Source organism: Lissotriton helveticus, chromosome 8 (genome assembly GCF_964261635.1).
Source record: "Lissotriton helveticus chromosome 8, aLisHel1.1, whole genome shotgun sequence".
NCBI lineage: Eukaryota > Metazoa > Chordata > Amphibia > Caudata > Salamandridae > Lissotriton > Lissotriton helveticus.
Window position 1 is genome coordinate 441,730,738 of NC_136069.1, and position 25,418 is coordinate 441,756,155.

Below are 25,418 nucleotides of genomic sequence, written 5' to 3' on the forward strand. Positions count from 1 at the left end.
AGGCTAAGAACTTTATATTTAGGTGCATTGTATGGTTTTCTGACAAAGCATATACAAAGCATATACATATACATATACATATACATATACAAAGCATAATACACACCAAATTAAAGTATTTTTTTTAACAATATCTGTAAATTAATTTGTAACAGTACTTTGCTTTTTTCCTAGAAACTAAATTCTCCCACATTGTCTGTGAATAGTGAAGGGTTTATCCCAATGCTGGCAAAGCTGGATGACTGTATAATGTATATTTCATCACATGTAAGTAATCCTGAACCATGCACTTTCAATTGTCTGACATATTTGTTAATGATATTTTTACGTGGAGAAATTAACAGTTTATAGACTTGACCTATTTCTGATTTTAATGTTATGTACTGCCATACAGTTTAATATTTTAAATCTGAAGGTGTTACCACACTGCTATCGGATGTTTATCATGATTCTTTACCCTTAGAATAATTGCAGTAGGATACATGAAAAATATTTGACATTGTATTCAAATTGAATGCAGTACGAAACACATCTTTTTTTTTTATTTTGTATCTATTTTATTGAGTTTCAAGCAAAGGAAAGGAGTTGATGGAGCAGTACCACATATCGGACGGAACACTGGATCATATTGTGGCATACAACCCTGTTAGTTCCACTTTTTAGTTGGGTTGACCTTTGTCATTCCACGTTTTCCTAGATCCCTAGAACATGCCAAACAAATACACAGTTTACAACGACGGGCTGGAAAATGATAGACAAACACTTAGCATGCACATTTGCATGCACAAGTTGTGGGTGTGAAACTGCACTTGTGCATCGCGCGTTACATTTTGAAATGATATGAGGCCAGCTCATATCCCTCTTACCCTAACTGTGGGTCATCTGTGCCCCATGGAGAAAGGGCTCAGGGACCCCTGTAGTCATACACTGTGTAAGAGGGAAATAGTCGGTCATTCGCAGAACCGCCATTAAACTCAAGGTAATTGGCAATCGCAGTGCCTAAGGAGGCGCGAAATGGTGGGTCTTCCAGCACTGCGGGTTGGAGGAGCCACGCAGATGGCAGGGATTCCTATCTCCAATGCAAGCTGTAGGAATTGAGGGTTGTAGTCCAAGTGAATACACTCTAGGTAATCCGTTTGTATGACAGCAGGGAGTAAGCTGGCCAACCCTATGAAGTGATCTAACCGAACATGTCGTTTGTGCGGGGAAGAGTTAAACTAGTACACACATGTGACAGGATTGCGAGAGAACCACACATAAAGGAGTTGCCAATGCTGGAGCCAATCGTCCTGTGAACGGGCATTAAACGTGGCCGGTATCTCAGGCAGGGGAGGGAAAGAGCGGTCTAGAGTTGTGTTAAGGACAGAGTTGAAATTGCCCCCAATGAGCCATGGGATTCCACTCCAGCACGACAGACGAGTAGATAGTGCATGCAGGAACAAGACCTGATCTGTGTTGAAGGCATATATGGATACTAGCAAGAGGCGACAACCGTCTAAACGGCCTTGTATGAACACATACCTGCCTTCAGTGTCAGCCCCAGCGTCATCCATCACAAATGGGGTTCCTGGTTTCACCTAGAGCAATACTCCCCTGGCATAGGAGGAATAATCAGTGGTGAGCACTTGACACCTGCACAGTTTCTGAAGCCTGCCTGCCTCAGCTAGTGTTAAATGCATCTCCTGTAACAGTGCTATGTGAGCAGATCTACACTTAAGGTAGGAGCACGCGGCATAACGGCTCAAGGGTGTGTGCATACCCCGCACATTCCAAGTTATGATGTTAATGTAGGTTTTGTGGGAAACGTAATATTGCCCCAGAGGAGGTTAGCCCAGCCAGAGCAAGAGGTGTCAGGACAGGCAGTGATGACTAAGGGCAGTCCGAGGGGGGATGGATGTTCCTGGGCAATGAGCCATAACGGGGGGAGGGCAAGGAAACAATTGTAACAGGAAACAATATCAGAGTAGCAGAACAACTGTTATCCGCCCAAACTATGAAACTAATAATGCCCATCTACAGGCCCTACAAAATGTTCGGAAGAACCGTGGGAGGAGGCATAGATGCTAAAGATGTCCCACCCCCATGTGAAGGACATATATGTACCAAGCTCTATGGTGAGTTCCCATCCAATGATGCTGCGCTGTAGGGCATAATGGGGTTGCTCATCGCTCAAGGAACACCTCCAACAAGAGCTAAGCCCTTAGCAAATATAAAAAAAGATTAGTTAAGATTTGAATGGATAATACATCTCATCAGTAGAGCAGCAAACGGGAAGTAGGCTAGGCTCGAGCTACACTAGCTGTGTGTAATCAGCCGTTAAAAATGATGACCTGCCATGTCCCTCAAGTAGTTATCAGTAGCTGAGATTAAATTAAACCTTCCTTCCATCACATTCTTATTTAATGTTAAACCTAGGTTGAATCCACTTAACCGCATCAATGCGGTGGCTTTTCCCGCTGTACGCGGTCATTTTGAAATTACAGCGTTACATGACGAGCTCAGCTCGTCATGAGCGCACGGCAGGTTACGCTCATGACGAGCTGAGCTCGTCATCAGCCCCAAAGGGGTTAAGGGACCAAAAGCAGCTACAGCACCTCTTGATTGTGCAGGGGATGCTAGAGCAACTGTTTTGAAATTAGTACTTTTTTCAATGACACAAGCAATGCCCGGGGATGAAGTGTAAGAAAACAGGCCTTTTTGCAGCTTTCCCCCCACTTTTTCTCCCCATTTAGACTAATAAATGCTGGTTTTCGACTCTGATAGTACACTGAAGCTTTCTAACCAGGCCCCAGTGCTCTCTACCAAAAACTGATATATGTGAATTGGTAACCCCAATTTAACCTCCGTATAAGTCCTTAGTATATGGTACCAGTGGTACCAAGGGCATGGGTGTTAAAGGGGTCAATTGGCCCTGAAGCACGGTTTGTGCCACCCTGAGTGACCCAAGTAAACTTTTGACTGCAGGCCTGCCATTGCAAACTGCAGGACCAGTGCCAACTGATTGAACTTGACTTTGCACTCACCATACAAGGCAAAGTCAATGCACTACTTTTTCTACATGGCAGTCATCCCTGGGGAAGGTTTCCTGAGCCCAGGAGGCAGGGTGCATTATAATAAAGGTGTGGACATGTAAGCGTGAACTTATATGTTCCTTTAGTGATAGGTGGTCCATATGATAAAATTGGCTGGAACGCCTGGCAAAGTTGGGGTTGCCAGCTCCATTATGGTGCTGCCAAAATATGTCATGTTTGGTATCAAACAACATGCCTTCTCACCCCTGCCATTAATCTTGTGTCGAGGACGATGCCGCATGCACCCATGTGGCTACCTTAGAGGTTGCCCACCTGGTTGCCCCAGCCTTTCCTATACTCTGGCTGCCAGTCCGCAGCTGGTGCCACCAAGACAGAAATCTGACCCCCTGCCAGGTGGTGTGAACAGTCCAAGGAGTCAGAAACAATGTTCTGGGTGGGAGGGAGGTCTAGTGAGTGGTACATCAAAGTAGTGAGCTTTAAAGCCTTCACTGTGATATGCAACCAGGCTGCCTCTCAAAGGGGAAACAGCCTTGCCCCTGCCCCCAGGCACATTTGAACCCAGGCAGGCAGGAAAATTGGCATGCAGGATGCTTACACCCCCAGAAGGTTAGCCACACCGCTAGTGTGGGCTACCTGGTCTGTTGAGCTGAGGACTACTTCTGCCATTTTAAAAAGTGGTAGTATAAAGGGTTCTGGGTAGAAAAGATGACATAGACCCCTGGATGTGTTCACCTCAGCGGCTGATTAATCATTGGAGCTAGTAGCCCATTGGCCACTTGCACTCATACCCCTAAAGCCCCTAAATCTAAGATTTAAGGGCTAACCCTGACATCAGAACCTCAGTTCTGATCTGGCTTGCAACAAAGGACAAAGAGAAGACCTGTGTCTACGACAACAGGATCTGCACAAAGCAAAGGCATGATACTTTGCACCTGTGCTAACCATCATGGAGCTGCACGACTGCGACTCGTCCTGGACCAAAGCTCAGTTCCCCCAGACAGAGGGACCCCTTTGAGCGCCAAAGGGAACTCCAGACTCCCCGTCACTAGTGGCACTAGACCACTGCACACCTCAGTTAAAAACAATGTACAGGAACCAAATAATCTCTGATCATAGGGCTCTACGAGGGATCGCCCAAAAGTAGATGGTCCAGTGCATTGTGAGAAATATAGTCCTGACCTCCAGCAAGTTTCAGGTGGCTATTGTTTTCCTATCACACACAAACGAGAGGTAGGAATGTGTATTATGGTTCTGTAGCGGCACATGCTCTGTGAGAAAAGACTGCCCTTACTCACAAATTGTGACATGCTTCATCATTGGGCTTGCTAACTGATACGCCTGCGCAGACCAATGCCTGGGGTGGAGCAAAAGGGAGGGGAAGACAATACAAACATAAAATAGTGAGATCACCAAAGAAGTGTGCAGTTTGTGAAAGTAAACCTAGCTCTGATATGTCTGTGGTACTATTTTATTCTTGGATCACGCAACCAGGGTTAAAAATGTGAAGGATGGTGGTGAGAGAAGAATATTAGGATAAATTCACCCCTCCTTACTGCAAAAGTGTCGACTCTGTCTTGTCCCATGCCTCCACAGCTGTGTTGAAAAAATGTGTGCGCCCTCAGCAACCACGCAGAGGCGGGCCAGGAACTGGAGTGAATAATGACTGTCTAACTTGCAAAGTCGCCATTTAACAGCCTGTACGGAACTCCTCTGCAGTTTCACTGCTGTGGTGTAGTCCGGAAAGAGCATAACCGAGCCGGTTGTCCACTTTAATGTTTTGTAGTTTGCATGCCTCTTGCAAGATAGTGTCAGGATCTCGATAGTTTAGACAATGGAACAAAAAACTACTATGATTGGCACCCTGTGGGGGTCTGCCAGGCAGTACACAGAGAAAAACAGAGATATCGCAGCTCCTGGGAGCAGATTGCAGAGTCAGCCTTCGAGGTATACTGCATCCATGAATGAATTAATGTCTTTTATATAGCGCACAGCTACTTGGAGTGTGTGCGGTGCTCGGCTTAGAAGAACAGGTGGTAAGGTTCGAAGCCCCCAAAAGTATACCCAGTCCTAAAGCTTAAAAAGATATGTCTTTAGGGCCTTCTTGAAGGGTCCCTCCTCAGTTATTAATCCCTCATGAGCAGGCAGCTTGTTCTACATACTTCCTGCTCTTACTATAAAGGAGGACCCCCCTCTCCGATGTTTTCCGAAGCAAGGGATTGTTAACAGACCAGCGCTAGTAGATGGTAACAATCTTCCTAGTCTGTACTCCTTGATCCTCTCATTTAAGTATGCTGAGCCTCTATTGTAGAGGATTCGGTGGGCCAGAGTCATAGTTTTGAACATTATACTCTTGCGGACTGGAAGCCAGTGAAGTTTCTCCCGGTAATGAGATCCTGAGGCATATTTAGGTAACCTAAAAATAAGGCGTATTGCCATGTTCTGTATTATTTGTATATGCTTGACTATGTACTTGGGAAGACCCAGATACAGGACATTTACATAATCCAATTGGGACAAGATCAATGCTCTGACCACGGTTACTTGAGATTCATGAGGGAGAAGAAATTGAAATTTCCTGAGCATGCAGAGGGTCCAAAAAACGAGATCTAACCGCTGCAGAAACATGGGCCTTGAAAGAAAGATGGGAGTCAAACATTACGCCCAGGTTTCTGGCCACTACTTGGGTGAGGGCGGAGGGGCAACCTCATTTGACCAAGCTCTAGTCCACTTGAAACAGGGGTTTAACCCAAACAGCAGGATCTCTATTTTGTCTGGGTTGCACTGTAATTTATTAGACTGAAGCCAAATTAAGTGTCTTCCTACAGAGAGGAAATATTCTTTGGCGCTTACTGAATCCCCTTGATAAGAGAGCAGGAGTTGCACCTCATCCGCATATGACACAATCTTCATGCCAAACAATTCAACCAGTCTGGCCAGTGGGCTCATATACACATTGAAGGTTGGGGCTCAAAGAAGAGCCCTGTCGAACACCCCATTTCAATGATTTGGCTCTGTAAGGGCAAAGGTTCAGCCAGACAGCCTGTTCTCGGTTCCCTAGAAAGGAGCTCAGCCAGCCAAGTGCTAGCCCGACAATCCTAGATGTTCTATTCTTTGTAATAGAATGCTGTGGTCCACCATATCAAAAGCTGCTGGCAGGTCCAACAGCACCAGAGCTACATTGAGGCTTTAATCCAGACTCAGGATTCCTAAACCTCAAGGAGCGTTGTTTCAGTACTATGATGGGCTTTTAAGCCAGATTGGGATGGGTGAAGGGGACTATTATCTGTCAGAAAGGTGGTGAGCTATCTGTTCACCATCTCTTCCAGAACCTTTGCTGCTGCTGGAAATAAGGAGACCCGTCTAAAGTTTGCTGGTACTTCAGTATCCGTGTTAGCCTTCTTCAGAAGGGGGACCACATTTGCCCTTTTCCATGAATCAGGTATGACACCTGAATGGAGAGAACAGGTAAACAGCTCCTGATAAAGTGGGACAATATTGTCGGCTTTGGTCTTCGAGATGTGAGGGATCTTCATCTCCCTCACTTCCTCCGTCGTAGGTGGGAGAAAGTGAGCCGGCTTAACTCCAGCTGAAGGTCCTGCCAGCACATTAGGGCTTGGTAACCAATTGAAATACTGGCTAGGACTCATCAACTTTGCCTGGATTTTTATGATCTTTTCCTCAAAGAAATCCCTGAGTCCAACACAAAAGACCTGATTGTTATCCGGTGGTGGGGGTCATCTTTTTAGGATGAAGGAATCTGGAGACTATCTTAAAGATCTCCTTCTCATTTTTATTGGCCTCTATAATTCTGTGGGTATAAAACGTCTTACAGGCTCGTTTTAGATTTTTATGGTAGACACTTAGGGCCATTTTATATCGTATTTTATCTGCTGCCTGATAGTGTTGCCGCCAGACTTTCTCCAATCTTTACAAGGGGTTCTTTCCTGGGTAAACCAGTGAGCTGAACAGGCCTTCATTCCCATCTGAGGGGCCCTCATGGGTGCTGTATTCGCAGCCTTCCGGTGCCATATACATATGGCTAATTGATCTTCAGTGACCCTGCTCATGCATATTGGTATCGATTCATCAAGGGCCTTCTTGAACTCAGGCTGCGAGACCTTATTCCAAGGTCTTTTCTCCTGCGATGAAATGGGTTATCTCCTTGACACTCGCCAGAAGGCCCACCATGCAAACATTGTTTCTGCTGGAGCGGCCATCTGTGTCTTTTGCCCTGCATTCTAGGGTGTGTACACGGTCAACATTGTGTACCTTGTCTGACAGTTTGCGGTGGTCTGCATGCAGCAGTGTGAAGTCTGCAGACATTATATCTGTTCTGTTTTCAGTAGACATACATGTTTTCTCAAGTGTTGCTCCGATCTTCTCTACTGCCTGCAACACCAAGTCTAGTTTGGTACACAGGGACCAAGAGGAGGCCAATGACTTCATAGCTGCAGGGCCTCCAGTTGATTTCTCCATAGCTGATGCTTTTCGCTGTGTTGTGGCTGGGTTCCTGAGCGGAGGCGCCCCATGGCAGGAGTATCTTTGGCAAGCAGGTGATAGGGATGGGGACACAGCTGGGCAGGATGCGAATAGTGTTCCTGACTCAGACTGGTTGGTGTACCCTAGAGCCATGTGGTGTGTCAACAGTGCAAGGTCCTCTAGGTATCAAGACCAGTACGAAGGAAGGGCACCCAAGACATGCTCGCCAGGGATGGCAGAGTTCAAGTGGAAGCTCCATCAAGAGGGGCACGCTAGTTTGTGCCTTACAGGGTGACTCTGCAGCATGAGCAGCCCACAGAGTTTCAGGTAGGCGTGCTAGTTCACAAGGGGCAGTAACCCGAGTGATGTGGGCCTGCTTGCGAGCACCAGAGAGAGAGCTGTGTGGCCGCAGCACGAGCAACCCCCTGCCCCTCTGGAGAACCGCACCAGCCGTGCAGTACCTTATGCACCAATGGGGCATACTGGCAACGGTGCATTGGGACTCCTGTGTCGGCTTCTGGGTGGGCCTGCTTGCAGACACCGCTGTGTTTGTCGGGTGTTGCAGCACAAGCAGCCTGGTAGTGCAAGCAAACCGTGACTCCAGGCCTCGATGGGAAATGGCATTGCAGCAAACAATCAACGATATCACTGTACCCGTCCCCGCAGTCCCACAGGTAGGGATGTGTGACGCAGATGGTCTCTCCACAGCATCAGGAAGTAGAAGAAGGGGGAAGGCTGGCAAGCAGGCCGCTATGCCAGGATCCAGCGCCCAGCGAGGATGAGCGGGCCAGCCATACACAATCCAGTGCAGTGGCGGGCGAGAGGCAAGCAGGTGGGAAGCCCCATCAGTCTGGTATATGGCAGTGAAGAAGGCCAGGAGTGGGTGAAGTGGCCTTACAATGCTTTGCTACCAGATGGGCATGTAGCTGTGTTCAGGTGGAGGCTGTAGCACGCAGAGCAGGGCGTCCATTGTCTGTCAAGCATGCACTAGGTATAACCCAGTGTTGGACCTGCGATGGGCAAGCCCAGCACAAAGGGGGTAGCTTGGCTCAAGTGATGAGGCAAGTGAAGGCTGTAGTGTTAAGCCGGCTCTGACCCAATAATAACTCCCTGCACACCACACAAAAAGGACACCACACCACTGTTATAGAAAAATACGTTTCGTTTATGTAAAAGTTCTCTGGGTTTGAAGAAAGTTCACTTAGGTAATCACATTCACATTTCTTACATGGGTTTGATTAGCTGTGTACTGGTTTCTCAGGAATAAATAGTTGGACTCTAATAAATAAATATACTGGATAAATATCAGGATTCAATACATTAGAATAAATATCAGCAATGACTGGAATAAATATCAGCAATGACTGGAATAAATATCAGCAATGACTGGAATAAATATCACAGGGTCATTCTGGTATCGCTGCCACCAATTAATCACTTTCAGGGTAAACACATTACGTTTGTCATTCAATGCGGAATGCGTGCTCTTACAGTTTTTGAAGTGTTCACGGGTTCGGGCTCTCTGGGCACAAGATACGCGTGATAATCCCTTAGTTGCACTCACAACTCATTGCGCGTATATCTGGAAGATAAAGGCATAAAATGACTACGGCAATTACACTCCGCGGTCAGCCGGTTCAATGCTACTGCTGCCGGAGGAGTCTGTGCGCTTCTGTCAGCGCAGGCGGGGTTTCCGAAGGCGGCTCCAGTTCACGAGTCTTGGGACCGTCGAACGGGCTGCCGGAGGGGCCAAAACACCTGCGCGCACAGTTCAAAATGAGACCGCATCACAGTTCCACAACAACGCGGCAACTTCAGGGGTAGAGACGGCCCACCTCACTTCGGCGGCGCCGGTAAGCGCTCCAGTCAGTATGGCACTTCTCCCAAGGGCGAAGGGGGGTTCCAGGGGCTCCGCGATCCTCCCTCCGAGCTCACTCACGGGGGGTTCCCGCCCACACACCAGCTCCCAAGTCACTTGGGCAGGGCAGAGACAGTAATCTCGCCCAAATGAAGGCCAGCCTTTCCCCGCCCCAGCGCAGCACCTCACCTTCTATCCACAAACAGCGCATCGACGGCGGTGGGTTCGGAGACGTCCGAACGCCCGCCAGGAGGCACTTAAGTTGAAGGTGGCACTTTAAGAGTTGCGTTTGCGATCTCACCACTGGGGGGGCGGGGAGGCTCTAACTATGGCCAAAGTCTCTGAGGGGCAATTGGGCACTCGCTGACCAGGCGCTGAAGGCTAGAGGACACTGCTCACGCTTCTGACTGGAACGCCAGTCAGGGTCCACGCCAGCAACCTCTGCTGCTCTTCTGCCTGAACTATAAGCTGCCTCAGGGGGTTAACAGGGCAGGTGTCAATCTGGGGTCCAGTCCTCTTCTTCTGGTGTTCTTTGATCATTCTTCTCCAACATGGCCGCCAGGGACTGGGCCTTTTATAGCCAGTGGCCTAGGATGCCAGCACGAGCCAGAAGGTTCTAGAACCTTTCCTGGCTATGTCAATGACATGCCCTTTCAAGGTATCTTTTTGGTCATTAGGAGCCACCGTACTGGGCTTCCTAAGGCAGCCATTTTGTGTACTTGTAACTCCTGAGGGGATTCCTGTCAGGTTTGCAGGTTACACAAAGTGCGCCAAAACCTTCAAAGGGTCAGAGGTCAGAGGGGCTCCAATGGGAGTCACTCTCATAGGGGACAATGGTGTCCACCATTTTAGGGTTGACAACCCCAGTTGGTTATGCCACCGGTTCCGTCAGGCGCCTTGTACATAGGTGCCAGGAACTTGGTGAGCAACTGGGCATCAAAGAGCATCTAGCCCCATGGGACAACACACAAAAGGTCCTGGTAGACAAAGAAAAAGCGACAAATTTTAGGAGGCACGGGGGGACAAAATAAATCATAGTGTGAGGGGACTCTCAGAAGCAGACAGGTCTAACACGCGTCCCCCCCAGCTGAAAGTGGGGAGAGCTACCCAACCCCTTGGGAGTTCTCAACACTAAGGCGGAAATACCTGGAGAGACCGTCTGCATTGGCGTGGTCAGCTCCGGGCCGATGTTCCACCCGAAAGTCCATTCCCTGTAGGGAGATAGACCACCTCAACAGTTTTGGGTTTTCCCCCTTCATCTGCATGAGCCAACGAAGGGGTCGGTGGTCTGTCTGAACCAGGAAGTGCGAACCAAACAGGTATGGTCGCAGCTTCTTCAGTGCCCAGACCACCGCAAAGGCTTCCCGCTCAATGGTACTCCATCTCTGTTCCCGGGGAAGTAGTCTCCGTGACAGGAAGACCACGGGTTGATCCAGACCCTCTTCATTGAGTTGCGATAGCACCGCCCCAATGCCAATGTCGGATGCGTCTGTCTGGACAATGAATTCCTTTGAGAAATCTAGAGCCTTCAAAATTGGAGCGTTGCACAATGCTTGTTTCAGGGTGTCGAAGGCTCGTTGGCAAGCCTCGGTCCAGATGACTCTCCTGGGTTGCTTCTTGGCCGTGAGTTCAGTAAGGGGAGCCACGATAGTGCCATACCACTTTACGAACCGTCTGTAGTAACCTGTGAGGCCCAGGAAGGCTCGGACCTCAGTCTGGGTCTTGGGGGGTTCCCAGGCCACGATTGCCTCAATCTTTGCCTGAAGGGGTTGCACCGTTCCCCGGCCCACCAAGTGACCTAAGTACACCACCGACCCCTGCCCAATCTGACACTTGCTGGCCTTGATCGTCAGACCAGCTTGTTCCAGGGCCTGGAGAACGTTTTGCAGGTGCTGCAAGTGATCCTCCCACCTGCTACTGAAGACGGCAATGTCGTCCAGGTAAGCAGCAGAGAAGGATTCCTTCCCAGTGAGGATCGTGTTCACCAGTCGCTGGAATGTTGCAGGAGCGTTCTTGAGCCCAAAGGGCATCACACAGAACTGGTAGTGTCCATCAGGTGTGGAGAAGGCTGACCTTTCCTTTGCTCCATCAGTCATGGGAATCTGCCAGTACCCTGCTGTGAGGTCAATGGTACTCAGATATTGGGCAGCTCCCAACCGGTCAATTAGTTCATCCGCCCGAGGGATCGGATGAGCATCGGTCTTCGTGACCGAATTGAGTCCTCGATAGTCCACGCAGAATCGCAATTCTGGCGTGGTGCCAGGTGGTGCAGCTTTGGGAACTAAAACCACCGGAATAGACCAAGGGCTATTCGAAGGTTCAATGACTCCGAGCTCCAGCATCTTAGCTACTTCGCTTCGGATGCTGGCCTTCACCTTGTCCGACAGCCGGTAAGACTTAGACTTCACAGGTGGGCTGTCACCGGTGTCCACGTCATGAACACACAGATGGGTCTTACCCGGGACAAGGGAGAACAGAGGAGAGAATGACCCCAAGACCTGGCGACATTCCTCCTGCTGCTCCAGAGTTAGGGATGGTGAGAGTTTCACTCCCCCCACTGACCCATCCTTCTCTTGAGACGCAAACAGGTCGGGGAGAGGCTCAGTGTCCTCTTCCTCTGATCCATCAGTCACCATGATTAACATGACTTCGGGCCTCTCATAGTGGGGCTTGAGGCGATTGGCATGCAGCACCCTATGGGGATGCTGTGGGGTCTTGACGTCCACCAGGTAGGTAGACTTGCCCATCTTTTCCAATACCTCATAGGGGCCTGTCCAACGGTCCTGAAGAGCGCTCAGCTCTCCCGGCTCCATCACCCACACCTTCTGTCCAGGCTCCAGCTCCACTGGGTGAACGTTGTGGTCGTACCACGCTTTCATCACTGCCTGGCTGGCTTCCAAGTTGTCAGAAGCTTGCTTCCACAACTTAGCCATTTGGCTGCGGAAGGCCAGCATGTAGCTCACCACATCCTGGGGAACTTTCCGGGGAGACTTTTCCCAGGAGTCCCTCACCAGGCTGAGAGGTCCACGTACAGGGTGCCCGTACAAAAGCTCGAAGGGGCTGAAGCCCACTCCCTTCGTCAGCACTTCCCTGTAAGAAAAAAGTAAACAGGGTAGGAGGACGTCCCATTTCCTCCGCAGGCTTTCGGGTAGACTTCTGATCATACCCTTCAACGTCTTGTTGAATCTTTCCACAAGGCCATTGGCCTGTGGGTGATAAGGAGTGGTGAACCGGTAGGTCACTCCACACTCCTTCCACATTGCCCGCATGTATGCTGACATGAAGTTGGTCCCCCTATCAGACACAACTTCCTTGGGGAAACCCACTCGGGTAAAGATCCCCATCAGGGCCTTTGCCACCACCGGTGCAGTGATGGTTCTCAGAGGAATTGCCTCTGGATACCTTGTGGCATGATCCACCAGTACCAGGATAAACCTGTGACTGGAGGTTGTTGGTGGATCTAGGGGCCCAGCAATGTCGATGCCCACCCTTTCAAAGGGGGTGCCAACGACGGGAAGTGGTTCCAGGGGAGCTTTCAGCTTCATCCCTGTTTTCCCACTGGCTTGGCATGACACACACGACCGACAGTATGCGTCGGACGCCACCCTCATTCGAGGCCAATAAAAGTGGGGGACAAGCCTGGCAAAGGTCTTGTCCTGACCCAAGTGTCCTGCCAAGGGAATCTCATGAGCCAACTCTAACAGGAAGGCTCGGTAACACTGTGGGACTACCAGGGCCCGTGACAATCCGTGCACTGGCGCTCTGGGTTCACTGTAGAGAAGGCCATCCTCCCAGTAAACATGATAGTTCCCAGACTCGTTACCCGCTGCTTGGGCTTCAGCCTGTTGCCTCAGACCCTCGAGGGAGGGACATTCCCTTTGTCCCTTGCTCAGTTCCTCCCTGGACGGTCCTCCCTCCACTCGCCAATCAGCGGGGATAGGTAAGTTCTCCAACGGAATCATGTCCTCCTCCGTGGACTCCGGGTCCACCTCCGCAGGTGGCCTATCCGCCTCACGGGGCACGGACGTCGAGGCAGGCTCCTCCTGTCCTCGACATGCTCCCTCATCAGCAGCTACGGGGCGGGCCATTGTTCCAGACTCCGACCCCTGCGACTTCTCCTCTCGAGCAGTCGCCGACCTGGTACTCACACAGGCCCAATCAGGTGTACCCAGCATCTCAGAATGAGCCCGCTATTCCACCTCCTTCCAAGCATTGTGCTCCATATCATTGCCCAGCAAACAATCGACTGGCACGGCGGGGCTTACGGCGACTCGAAGTGGACCTGCAACCCCTCCCCACTCAAAGGGAACCTCGGCCACAGGATAGTGACTCATTCTGCCGTCAGCCATTGCGGCTGGATGAAGTACGCCTGGCATCACCTGCTCCGAGGACACCAGATGACTCCTTACCATAGTCATACTGGCTCCTGTATCTCTCAGAGCTTCCCCTCTATGGCCATTGATGGTGATCCACTGCCCATACTTGGTAGTATTCGCGGGCACCTGGATCTTTGGAACCATCTCCCGATCACCCAGGGACACTAAGGTGACTCCCGCCCACTCCCTTCCCTTACTTAAGGACATCTCCTCTCCGAGCGCTACACTAGCGACTCCCGGGGCCTTTCCTCCAGTGGGAGGGGGTGGTCTCTTTGGGCATTTCGGGTCTCCTTTGTAATGTCCAATACCACCGCACTCAAAGCAATGGACAACCCTTGGCTGCTGACTCTGGCCAGGGTTAGGGTTCTTCTGCGGGTTAGCCTTAGAGTTGGAAAAGGTGTTTTTCCCCTTAAAGTTATTTTGGGGACCTTTGGAGAACTCTTTCTTATTATCTCCCCCCTCTTTCCTCTGGGGAGCGCCCTGTCCGGACTTCTGAGAATCTCCTCCAGTCCCCTTCGTGGACACTCGGGTACTCGCCCAAATGTCCGCCTCCTCAGCAAGCTTACGGGGGCAAGTAAGTTTGCTATCTACCAGGTGTTGCCTCAGCTCGGGAAGACATTTCTCGAGTAGATGCTCCTTGAGGATTAAGTCCTACCACCCTTGATAGTCCTCCACCTCACTACCTTGGACCCACCCTTCCAGGGCTTTCTTGGCAAAATCCAGGAAGTCAACCCAATTTTGTGAGCTCAGCTTGTGGCTGCCCCTAAACCTTTGCCGGTATTTCCCGGGGGTCAACCCAAACTTCCTGATGAGCGCCACCTTCATGGCGGGGTAATTAACCTGTTCCTCCCGGTCTAGGGCCAATAGGGCATCCCTACCTGTCGGAGGCATGTACCGGTATAATCCACCACCCCAATGCTTCTCATGGATCCCATGGGCTCTTAAGGAGACCTCATAGGCTGCCAGCCACTTGGCTATGTCGTCTCCAGCGGTATAACTGGCGACTACGTCCTTGGGTAAATGGGGCATGGGCTCCCTGGCAAATTCCTTTGACTCGACACCCTTCGGAGTGATGTTAGGGGCCTGGAATTCGAGTTCTCGTAGCTTGAACTCGTGTTCCATCCTTTTCCTTTCCATCTCCAGCTTGGACTCATGTTCCAACCTCCTCCCCTCCCTCCTTTCTTCCAACTCCATTTTTGCTATTTCCCACCTTAACAGTCTTTCCTCTCTCCTGTCAGCTAACTCGGTTTCTGACAACCCTCTCGATGACACACTGCTGCCCTCCCGTGAGGTTGCCTTGGGGCTGATTGACATCTCACCCACCCCCGGGGGACATTCCGCAGTCCTATCAATGACAGTACCTCTGTCCGATTCCTCCTCCTCCACCGTTCCCTCCGTGTGTGCTTCCCCCCATGCTCGCAGACTAGTACGGAGCTCCTCTCTTTTGGCCCCTCGCCTGACAAACACTCCCTTCTCCTGACAGAAATCCTTGAGCTGGGCCACAGTATAGGTCTCCAGCTCTGACATTTCGAATTCCATCTTGTCAGTGAAAAGTGTGGACCACCACCCCGAAGTAGGTGACCAGGATAAGAACTTTGAGGGTCACTTCCACCCACCTCCAGGAAAGAATTTGGAAAAAGCAAAACGTTGAATTTGAGGGCCGCTAGGAGAAAACTCCGGGTGTGTACCTGTGGTGCACACTGAATTATTATGGGGTTCAAAACAAGCACGGCTCGCAATCCCACCCGCTGAGCACCAATTTTATGTTGGACCTGCGATGGGCAAGCCCAGCACAAAGGGGGTAGTTTGGCTCAAGTGACGAGGCAAGTGAAGGCTGTAGTGTTAAGCCGGCTCTGACCCAATAATAACTCCCTGCACACCACACAAAAAGAAGGACACCACACCACTGTTATAGAAAAATATGTTTCGTTTATGTAAAAGTTCTCTGGGTTTGAAGGAAGTTCACTTAGGTAATCACATTCACATTTCTTACATGGGTTTGATTAGCTGTGTACTGGTTTCTCAGGAATAAATAGTTGGACTCTAATAAATAAATATACTGGATAAATATCAGGATTCAATACATTAGAATAAATATCAGCAATGACTGGAATAAATATCAGCAATGACTGGAATAAATATCAGCAATGACTGGAATAAATATCAGCAATGACTGGAATAAATATCACAGGGTCATTCTGATATCGCTGCCACCAATTAATCACTTTCAGGGTAAACACATTACGTTTGTCATTCAATGCGGAATGCGTGCTCTTACAGTTTTTGAAGTGTTCACGGGTTCGGGCTCTCTGGGCACAAGATACGCGTGATAATCCCTTAGTTGCACTCACAACTCATTGCGCGTATATCTGGAAGATAAAGGCATAAAATGACTACGGCAATTACACTCCGCGGTCAGCCGGTTCAATGCTACTGCTGCCGGAGGAGTCTGTGCGCTTCTGTCAGCGCAGGCGGGGTTTCCGAAGGGGGCTCCAGTTCACGAGTCTTGGGACCGTCGAACGGGCTGCCGGAGGGGCCAAAACACCTGCGCGCACAGTTCAAAATGAGACCGCATCACAGTTCCACAACAACGCGGCAACTTCAGGGGTAGAGACGGCCCACCTCACTTCGGCGGCGCCGGTAAGCGCTCCAGTCATTATGGCACTTCTCCCGAGGGCGAAGGGGGGTTCCAGGGGCTCCGCGATCCTCCCTCCGAGCTCACTCACGGGGGGGTTCCCGCCCACACACCAGCTCCCAAGTCACTCGGGCAGGGCAGAGACAGTAATCTCGCCCAAATGAAGGCCAGCCTTTCCCCGCTCCAGCGCAGCACCTCACCTTCTATCCACAAACAGCGCGTCGACGGCGGTGGGTTCGGAGACGTCCGAACGCCCGCCAGGAGGCACTTAAGTTGAAGGTGGCACTTTAAGAGTTGCGGTTGCGATCTCACCACTGGGGGGGCGGGGAGGCTCTAACTATGGCCAAAGTCTCTGAGGGGCAATTGGGCACTCGCTGACCAGGCGCTGAAGGCTAGAGGACACTGCTCACGCTTCTGACTGGAACGCCAGTCAGGGTCCACGCCAGCAACCTCTGCTGCTCCTCTGCCTGAACTATCAGCTGCCTCAGGGGGTTAACAGGGCAGGTGTCAATCTGGGGTCAAGTCCTCTTCTTCTGGTGTTCTTTGATCATTCTTCTCCAACATGCCCGCCAGGGACTGGGCCTTTTATAGCCAGTGCCCTAGGATGCCAGCACGAGCCAGAAGGTTATGTCAATGACATGGCCCTTTCAAGGTATCTTTTTGGTCATTAGGAGCCACTGTACTGGGCTTCCTAAGGCAGCCATTTTGAGTACTTGTAACTCCTGAGGGGATTCCTGTCAGGTTTGCAGGTTACACAAAGTGCGCCAAAACCTTCAGAGGTCAGAGGGGCTCCAATGGGAGTCACTCTCATAGGGGACAATGGTGTCCACCATTTTAGGGTTGACAACCCCAGTTGGTTATGCCACCGGTTCCGTCAGGCGCCTTGTACATAGGTGCCAGGAACTTGGTGAGCAACTGGGCATCAAAGAGCATCTAGCCCCATGGGACAACACACAAAAAGGTCCTGGTAGACAAAGAAAAAGCGACAAATTTTAGGAGGCACGGGGGAACAAAATAAATCATAGTGTGAGGGGACTCTCAGAAGCAGACAGGTCTAACACCCAGTATAAAGGAGGGTGTGCCTGCAGCGTATTCACTGGCAAACCTCCCCAGAAGGAGACCTCAGCCGTGGCACCAATAATGGTTGTGGGTGCCCTGGACTTACCCCCTCCTCACTCCCCCTGTGGCACGGCACCAGCGCACAGTCAGAAGCAGGTCCAGGTGACCGTAGTCAGGTGGAGACTATCCTGTGTCCCCCCACTGGGGCATCACCCAGGCTGCGCTCATTATGCCGTGGTTGGACGGACTATCAGGTAGGAGCAGGTGCGGGTGACCACCACAGCGTGGCCACCAAGAGGATCAAAAATGGGTGTGTTATGGAAGCAGATGTCCCCTCAGTCTGGTGGCATACGGGACGTTCCACAGCGGCACCGCTGCACCACAACACCTCTGCACTGGAGCAGAGAGCTCCCCAAGGCATCCCAAAAAAGCTGCAGGGTCCACGGGTGGTAACCCCCGGTCCGACCACTGCAGTCGCCCCCAGCACTCCTCCACTCGAGTGCGGGCGGCGACCAGGCCTCACCTGGAAATCTCCATGTAGGTCAGCAATCAGCTCAGTGGAGGCAGTCAATAGTGGAAGCAGCCGTCAATAGTGGACGGCCACAGGAGAAAAATGCTGCGGACGGGAGTGTCGGATGGCTGCCGGCAGCAAGGATAAGTGCTGGAGAACTGGGTAGGAGTGCGGAACCTCTTTAGAGTGCTTCCGCCATCTTGGCCCAGTTAGCCACTTCCCCTTAATTTCTTCTTTTTATATTGAACAAACCATGTCCTAGGCAGAAACTAACTTGGAGTAAACAAGGTATCTCCCTTTCCTCCAGGGGCCTACCTAACATGCGGCACACCAATAACAGCTGCATCATTTTGTGTTCCGATTTTTGGGAAAGGATATCCATGAATACTATATTGTAATATAGATTATTTTCTTTTAAAGAATCTTTTGTATCTTCAGTATGCTTTTTTTAGGCAGCTTAAAGACAGTAAATTGGTAGCAGAAATTACTAGTGCTGAAGAACTAGTTGAACTGGAGAGGTTAATCAAATGCCATAACATATCCCTGCCAGGGCATCGCTTTCATTCCATTTCTGTGGGGTTTCCAAGTCTCTCCTTCAAGGACCAGACTTTCTGTGCTTTTATATACTTTTGATTTTGAGGTTTTTTTCACACAATGGTTTGGCATCTTTCGAGTAAATTCAGATTCATGAATCCACACCATCTCCAAGGTCGTCTTTATTTGGTTGTGGCTATTGGAAGAATGTTCAAAGTCAAAATCTCTGAAAACAGTTACTAACAATTTCATTTTTAGTTTTCATGTAATGTTATTTTCATGTATGCCTTTCTTACTACGCAACATTATTTTGCAGCCTAATTTTAAGGATTACCCAGTGTTCCTGACAAAGTTCAAACAATGCCTTTCTAGAGCTATGCATCTCATGAAGACATACACTGTGAACACACTTCATAACCTGACAAGCCAGTTAATAAAAAGGGTAAGTTTTGTGAAAATGATCTTGGCGAGCTTCACTAGGAACCATGTCTTCCTATTAAGGTTTTCAAACATTGATATTATGCTCGTCATTTATATTTATCTTGTTGTACCTTTCTGCATTTGTATTGTGGGTCAAAGAGCAGGCTCAATTGTTTTGGCATGTCTCCTAAGCTGTAGCATTGTCTAGCATGAGCCTGCAAAAAAGTTAGAAATTTAAGAGGTCGAAACAGTTCTGTGGGTTTCTAACCTAGATGTGAATTAAGATAGATTTTGGTTTCTGATGTTGTTTTAATATCATAGTTTAAGAGCATATGCATGTTTATTCATCTTCAAGTCATATGCCATAGAATTAACAATCTTTTATCCTAGTCATTAGACATTAGTAGGTGCCGACACTTTGGTATTCAAACCATGGAATTGCCTTTCAGAAAGGTCCTTGAAATAACAGGACATGGATGGGCAGAATGCCCTGTCCCTGTAAAAAAACATAAAAACCATTTATGTGTACTTTTGCACTGCTTGTTTTGTCCACAAGATTTCACTGTTCTCTGTTTATGCCGCTCGCATACAATGTTGTCTGGCTGTCTATACTGTATTTTGCATGTGGTGAAAGGGACAGAAGGACGGACTAGTGTCACAATAGTGATGCCTCTTTCTGAACACAGGCAAACTTCAATATTAAATAAAGATCATGGAAACCTTAGATTGTCACTAGGAAAGGCTTTGCATTCTCCTTCATTACCATTCACTGTTATGCAAACATCCATGTCTCTGCTCCTAATTTCAGCAATTTACAAAAATCCCAAATCATTTTTTAAAGTTAAGCTATATTTTGGTGTATTGATCCACTGATGTCTTTGTACTCGGCAGATATTAAGTTCTTGGTCTGGGTTTTGTAGAGTGCTCTGTTACTCTCACTGGCATCCTGGTGGTAAGCAGAAACCTTCAAAGATTAGCACAGTCTGCGTTTGAGATTGCAACTAATCACATTTTAAAGATTTTTCTAAAAGTTACACAATCTTCCACAAGACACAAGGGAAGGGGTAAAGTGTTCCAAAGTTTAGCTGCGATAAAAGAAAAGAGGTGACAACCTGGCCTGGATTTGCAGATTTTGGGAACAGGTAATAGGCCTTTAGAAAAAGAACAAAGGTTGTTAAAGGGATAGTCCGGAGTGAATATCCTTTGCATAAAAAGTGTTATTTCCAATCAGAATGTTATGACAAATTGATAGTTTTTTTTATTTAACTCTCTTGTCAACAGGCAGCTAATACAAAATAGTTTTAATGGTTAGTATATAGATGTTCAGTGGACAAGTAAAATGAATTACATTAAGACGTTATTACACTCACAAGAAATAGCTTCTTTGTGTTGTTTTTCTTTACAAACAGGATCCACTGGCAGTACCAAATTCTGACAATGCCTTCACGTTGTTTTATGTAAAATTCAGATCGGCAGCTCCCAAAGTCAGTGTAAGTATGCAATAATAATTCGTGCAGCAGCATTTTTAAAATTAATATTTACTCAAAGAACCCTGTAAGATGCATTTATCGACTTGAATTCAATACACTGTTCAGTTGAATACGCTAGGTATGCCCAGAAGTTGTTTTGGGAAAATTGCGCAAATGAAAAAATTCTTGTCCGTCTTATTTGCTAATTTGCTGTATTGAGATGGTGACGCTTTAGTTTGTGTTATTTTGACAGTTTATGTGGTGTGAAGTTTAGAGACAAAGTGATTAGGCGTCTTCGTTGATGGCTCCAAAGTCTGATTATTTTAGGATAATTCTATGAAAAGTATGGTGGACAAAAAGCATCCTCTTGGTTTAGAGTGCACTATCTGTGACCTATCTGGTGTGGCACTGGGGTGACATTAAGGGGTGGCAGTAGTAGCATTCTCTAAATCTGATGATAGATGAGTAAGTAACTTTATTGCATATTCATAAACAATAGAATGTGGGCCTTAGAACATATGTTTAAATAATTACATTTTCATATTTCAAAATTGTATTGCTATGATTGGAGCAAAACATACATTTTTATTAGAGTTCAAATCAGTCACTAAGACGTACATTTGATTTAAGGAGCAAAACACCCATACAAAATCAATAAAAATGAAAATATGGAATGGTGTTCCTAGGGATAGGTGTTCATCTTTATGAATGTTGACCCTGCTACCTTAAGTATACCAGCTGCTGCTTGTCCCACATTGCACGGAGGTAATTTGGGCTGGTCTTTCTTCTGCCCACTGGCAAATATCTCTGAACATTCTGCTTCTCTAAGTCTTATTTTTCACTGAATTATCATGTCCTCTTGTATCTTTTCGACTTCACCAAATGGCTCTGGTCTCTTATTGTGAGTAGCCCAGGTGAGATTGAGATGGCTAGCACACCTGCTGAATTCTGTTAACCAAGTCTCAGCATTCACCTGGTGCATTAATTAACAAGGATACACATTCGGGGCATGTCAGATCAACACTGGTAGGTCAGGAGACCGTTTTCATCTCTATTACGTAAGTCACTGAGGGATTCCAAATGGAACCTCAAATTTGTAGTTCTGTGGTATTGGTGTGATTAGGGGCCTCACAATGCCAACTGAAAAGTAGAACTGCGGGGTGGACCTCTGCCTGACAGCTGCTACATACAGATGTGGAATGCCAAACACCATGCTCCACATGCAACTTCATTAGCATTGTTTGGTGGATCAGTGATGCCAGAAAATAGAGAATTGGCATGACAAGTCCACTTGTTGCCCTGGTTGTGCCAAAGAAAATCATGAAATCTACGTCCAGAGACCCCTTTTCCCCATTATCACATGTGACTAATTCATTAATGGGATGTTGAGGCACATGCAGGGTGTGACCTCGCATCACAGTGGATAAAATCAACCATGGAGTTGTCATACGATATGTAGTCTTCTAGAGTGGGGGGACTCTAGTTATAAAGTCTTTTCTACTCTTTATAATGTTGAGCTTCGTTATGTACCAAATTCGGAGTAACACAACAATGTATTATCTAACTGAGAGAAATAGGGTGCGTAGTTTTTTTAAGAGATGCACAGAGCACCTGACACTATCTCCTGACTGGCTAGAACAGTGGCTGTAACCAGACAGTCTTTTTTGTCTAAATACTTCCCTGGCGCCAGGGTCTCCAGTAATTGAGGCAAGGTCCTGCCACCAAAACTAATTCTGCTGACTATGTCCATGTCTTTGTGGCTTCTGAATATTTGTAGTGTGGATTTTTACAATTCATATGTATGGCTGTGACATTTTAAAACTACCCAAGCATCCTTCACATGCATGTTCAAGTAGAAGAGATTCTGCATTTGGTGCTTGGAGAACCAGGTATGTGCCAAAAACAGGCTGCCGTACCCAAACATATGGCAAAATCTGGATTTCTTGTAAGACACCTTTTTCACCATCAAAGTGACTCCCTAGAATGAGAGTTTATTTTAAGTCATGAGAAACTCAATTTGTTCTGAGTTATCACACATACCAACCCTCATGTAAAATCCATATGTAAGTCATACCTTCACAATTAGTCTTTGAATGTACTGGCTTTGCTCTGACCAAAAGGGTGAATGTTAATTATTTTAATTGGTGCTTTCAACAAAGAACTTACTGCCTTTTGCTCCAAAGGAACAGAAAAGGGTTACAGGGATTAAAACCATTTACCACATAAGAAGAAAAAAATGAAGAAGTGTAATACATTGCAAAAAACAACAGTTACTGAAAAAAATGAAAAAACCTAAGTCTGTCCTGTTTTTATTTTTGTTTTAATAGACACTAATTGAGCAGATCGAACAGAGATGTGAGAAGATAACAGAGTAAGTACAATACAAATATTTTGTAAACTACATTTTAGTTGTAGAGTACTGTAGTAATCATAGCAAGTGTAAATAGAAAAATCAGGCTTAAGTTGTATAGATGCAACTGCTTAACTTGGAGTACACCTTAGTACACACTTGAATAACTGTGAATTGGAGAGAAATATAATCGGTTTATTTGATGTTTCTTTGCCTACTCTTATTTTGCTTTGTGGGTTGTATATCTACAATCTCACTGAGTGATAGCAGGGGCTGCTTTGCTTCTGAAAGCACAATTTTTTATGTTATTATTTAGATGCACGTTGTACATGGACATAGAATGTATAGAGGCTGTCTATTGTATTTTCTCCTTTTTCCCTTTTTTTTTAATTTGATTTCTTTTATTGCAAGCAGGTCAGGATACAAATGTATTTCAGTAAATTCACAAATAATATAAGACTACATACATCTCACTTTGTATATAAGGACAGCCAAAAGCGAAAAACAAAAATACAAACTGAAAAAGATAGAGGAACCAAAAATAAAGCTAGTGCTGATGGGAGACCAAAAACAAGATAATTTTAACATTGGCTTCCAGTTTACATCAATTAACAGACATACGTAATAAACAGATCGACAGCGTACAGCTATCCCAATTCCCCCAGAATCCACCGCTGGACCGGCACCCAAATTTTCTCTCCTAAAGCTCTTTTTTTCCGGCCTTTTGTTTTATATATGGCATGTTCTAAGTTAAACATAGCTAGAAGACGAGCCCTCCATGTGAAAAAAGATGGTGGTTCTGGGCTAATCCATTCCTGATTGATACAGCCCCGGAAAATCGCCATTGATATGTACAACAGGTTTCTCTTCTCGTCCGAAACTGTATCTGCAGATACCCCTATCAATGCTAGCTCTGCTGTTAATTCTACTGGAGATCCAAACAGTATAGATAAAAAGGATTGAATCGCCGCCAATACTGGGATTAATTTAGGTTTAAAGTATTTTATTCGGTGTAACATAAATGGACAGACATACAAAATGCATGAAGCAGTAAGTCAGTGCGGACAAGGCCGTACCCACAGCGGTGTATCGTCAAAGGACAGTTCAATCTTGGGCCAGTCCGCAGCAGCAGTGAAGGATATGCATTGTTGCAGTGTTAAAGTACCTTTCCTACTCAAACTCCCCCCCCCCCCCCAAACCCCAACTCCCAACTCCCCTGCCCCTCCCCCACCCACCCATCATCCAGTGCGCAGGTCATTCCCAAGCCGTCTACCTTGGTCGTCCTCAGCGAGAGAGGTTGATCCCTTACCCACTCAAGAGGCCGGTCCTGCAGGGCTCGTGAGCCTCAGGAGGCGGAGATATTTAGGACAGGTAAGTTCCTTGAATTCAGTGAGTAGCAGGGAGTGAAATGGTTGCCATAGGTCGTTAAATTGCTCTGTATCTCCCGCCACTGTGAGTGATAATTTCTCCATGCCTAGTACATGCCATAATCTATGTAGCCAGCCCGTGAGAGAGGGTATCGTGATAGTGCGCCAATGTAGTAAGATGTTTTGAACTGCTGAACCCAGTGCGATAGCTATCTGTCTGCCCCTGCGTGATCTGAGGGGATACATCAACCCATTCGGGAGCCCTAACAGGGTGTATGCGGGGAAGCGTGGCAGTTCTATGTCGAAATGGGAGTCAATTTCGTCTGACTACTTTCCAGTAGGGCTCTAGAAGCGGACAGTCCCACAAAATGTGTGTCAGTGTGTCCCGGTGCCCACACCCTCTCCAACAGGTGTCATCCTTGCTACGGTCCATTTCATGGACCCGTTCCGGTGTATAGTACCAGTAGGTAGAGACCTTAGTCAGAGTGTCAGTGAGACCCATGTGGTATGCTGAGTGTCTCGCCCTATAGGATATCTGCTCCCATTCCTTGTGGCTCAGTGTCCTACCCAACTCCCGTTCCCAGCGCTCTCTTCCCGGATTGTAAAGGTGTGAGGAGGGTGGTTGCAGTAGCTTATAGAGATCTGTGATCATTTTCGAGTCGGACGTACGGGTCATGAGCCATTTCTCATATGGGAGGAGTCGTCTGTCGGACGACTCCCGTATCTGTGGGTGTAGTGCCCAATGGCGAACCTGTAAATAGCGGAGTCTTTCGGATTCAGGGAAGGAGAATTCCTGTCGAAAGTGCGGGAAGGGAATGACTCCTTCCGGGCCATACATATGACACAGGGCCCGGCAACCGGCTGCTCGCCAGTGAGCAAAGGCCCCCTTTTCCATCCCTGGTGTAAAATCCGGGTTGTCCACCAACGGCGTAAGTGGCGACGGGAATGTAGTGAGATTGTATGCGAGGTTGGTGGCGTCCCAGACCCGCAGCGGTACCCTGGTGACAAAGGAGGCATACAGATTCGCGGGCCGGTGTGGCCGGCGTAGAAATGGGACTTCCTGCAAAGGTCGGCCCGCCACTGCCTGATCCTGGAAGAGCCAGTGTTTATCTGATTCCCACCTGCTCCATTCTACCAAATAGCACAACTTTGCCGCTTGGAAATACTTGCGGAGATCCGGTATGCCTAGTCCTCCTGCCTCTGGGGCTAGCATGGAGAGAGCCCTGCGCATTCTGGGCTTCTTACCCTGCCAGATAAAGCATGAGAGGTCTGCTTGTAGCTGTGGGATCCACCCGACCGGCGGCTGGAGCGGCAAGGCTCGGAACAGG

The 25,418-nt window shown here is 48.0% G+C and overlaps 1 protein-coding gene across 1 annotated transcript in view; it reads left to right on the forward strand.

Moving 5' to 3' along the window:
* Positions 1-25,418, forward strand: part of COG3 (component of oligomeric golgi complex 3) — a 450,848-nt gene that overhangs the window by 126,029 nt on the left and 299,401 nt on the right. The window contains exons 6-9 of the mRNA XM_078657314.1: positions 175-267; positions 18,801-18,926; positions 20,314-20,394; positions 22,701-22,744. Of these exons, the coding sequence (XP_078513440.1) occupies positions 175-267; positions 18,801-18,926; positions 20,314-20,394; positions 22,701-22,744 (344 nt within the window). The remainder of the gene's footprint in view (positions 1-174; positions 268-18,800; positions 18,927-20,313; positions 20,395-22,700; positions 22,745-25,418) is intronic.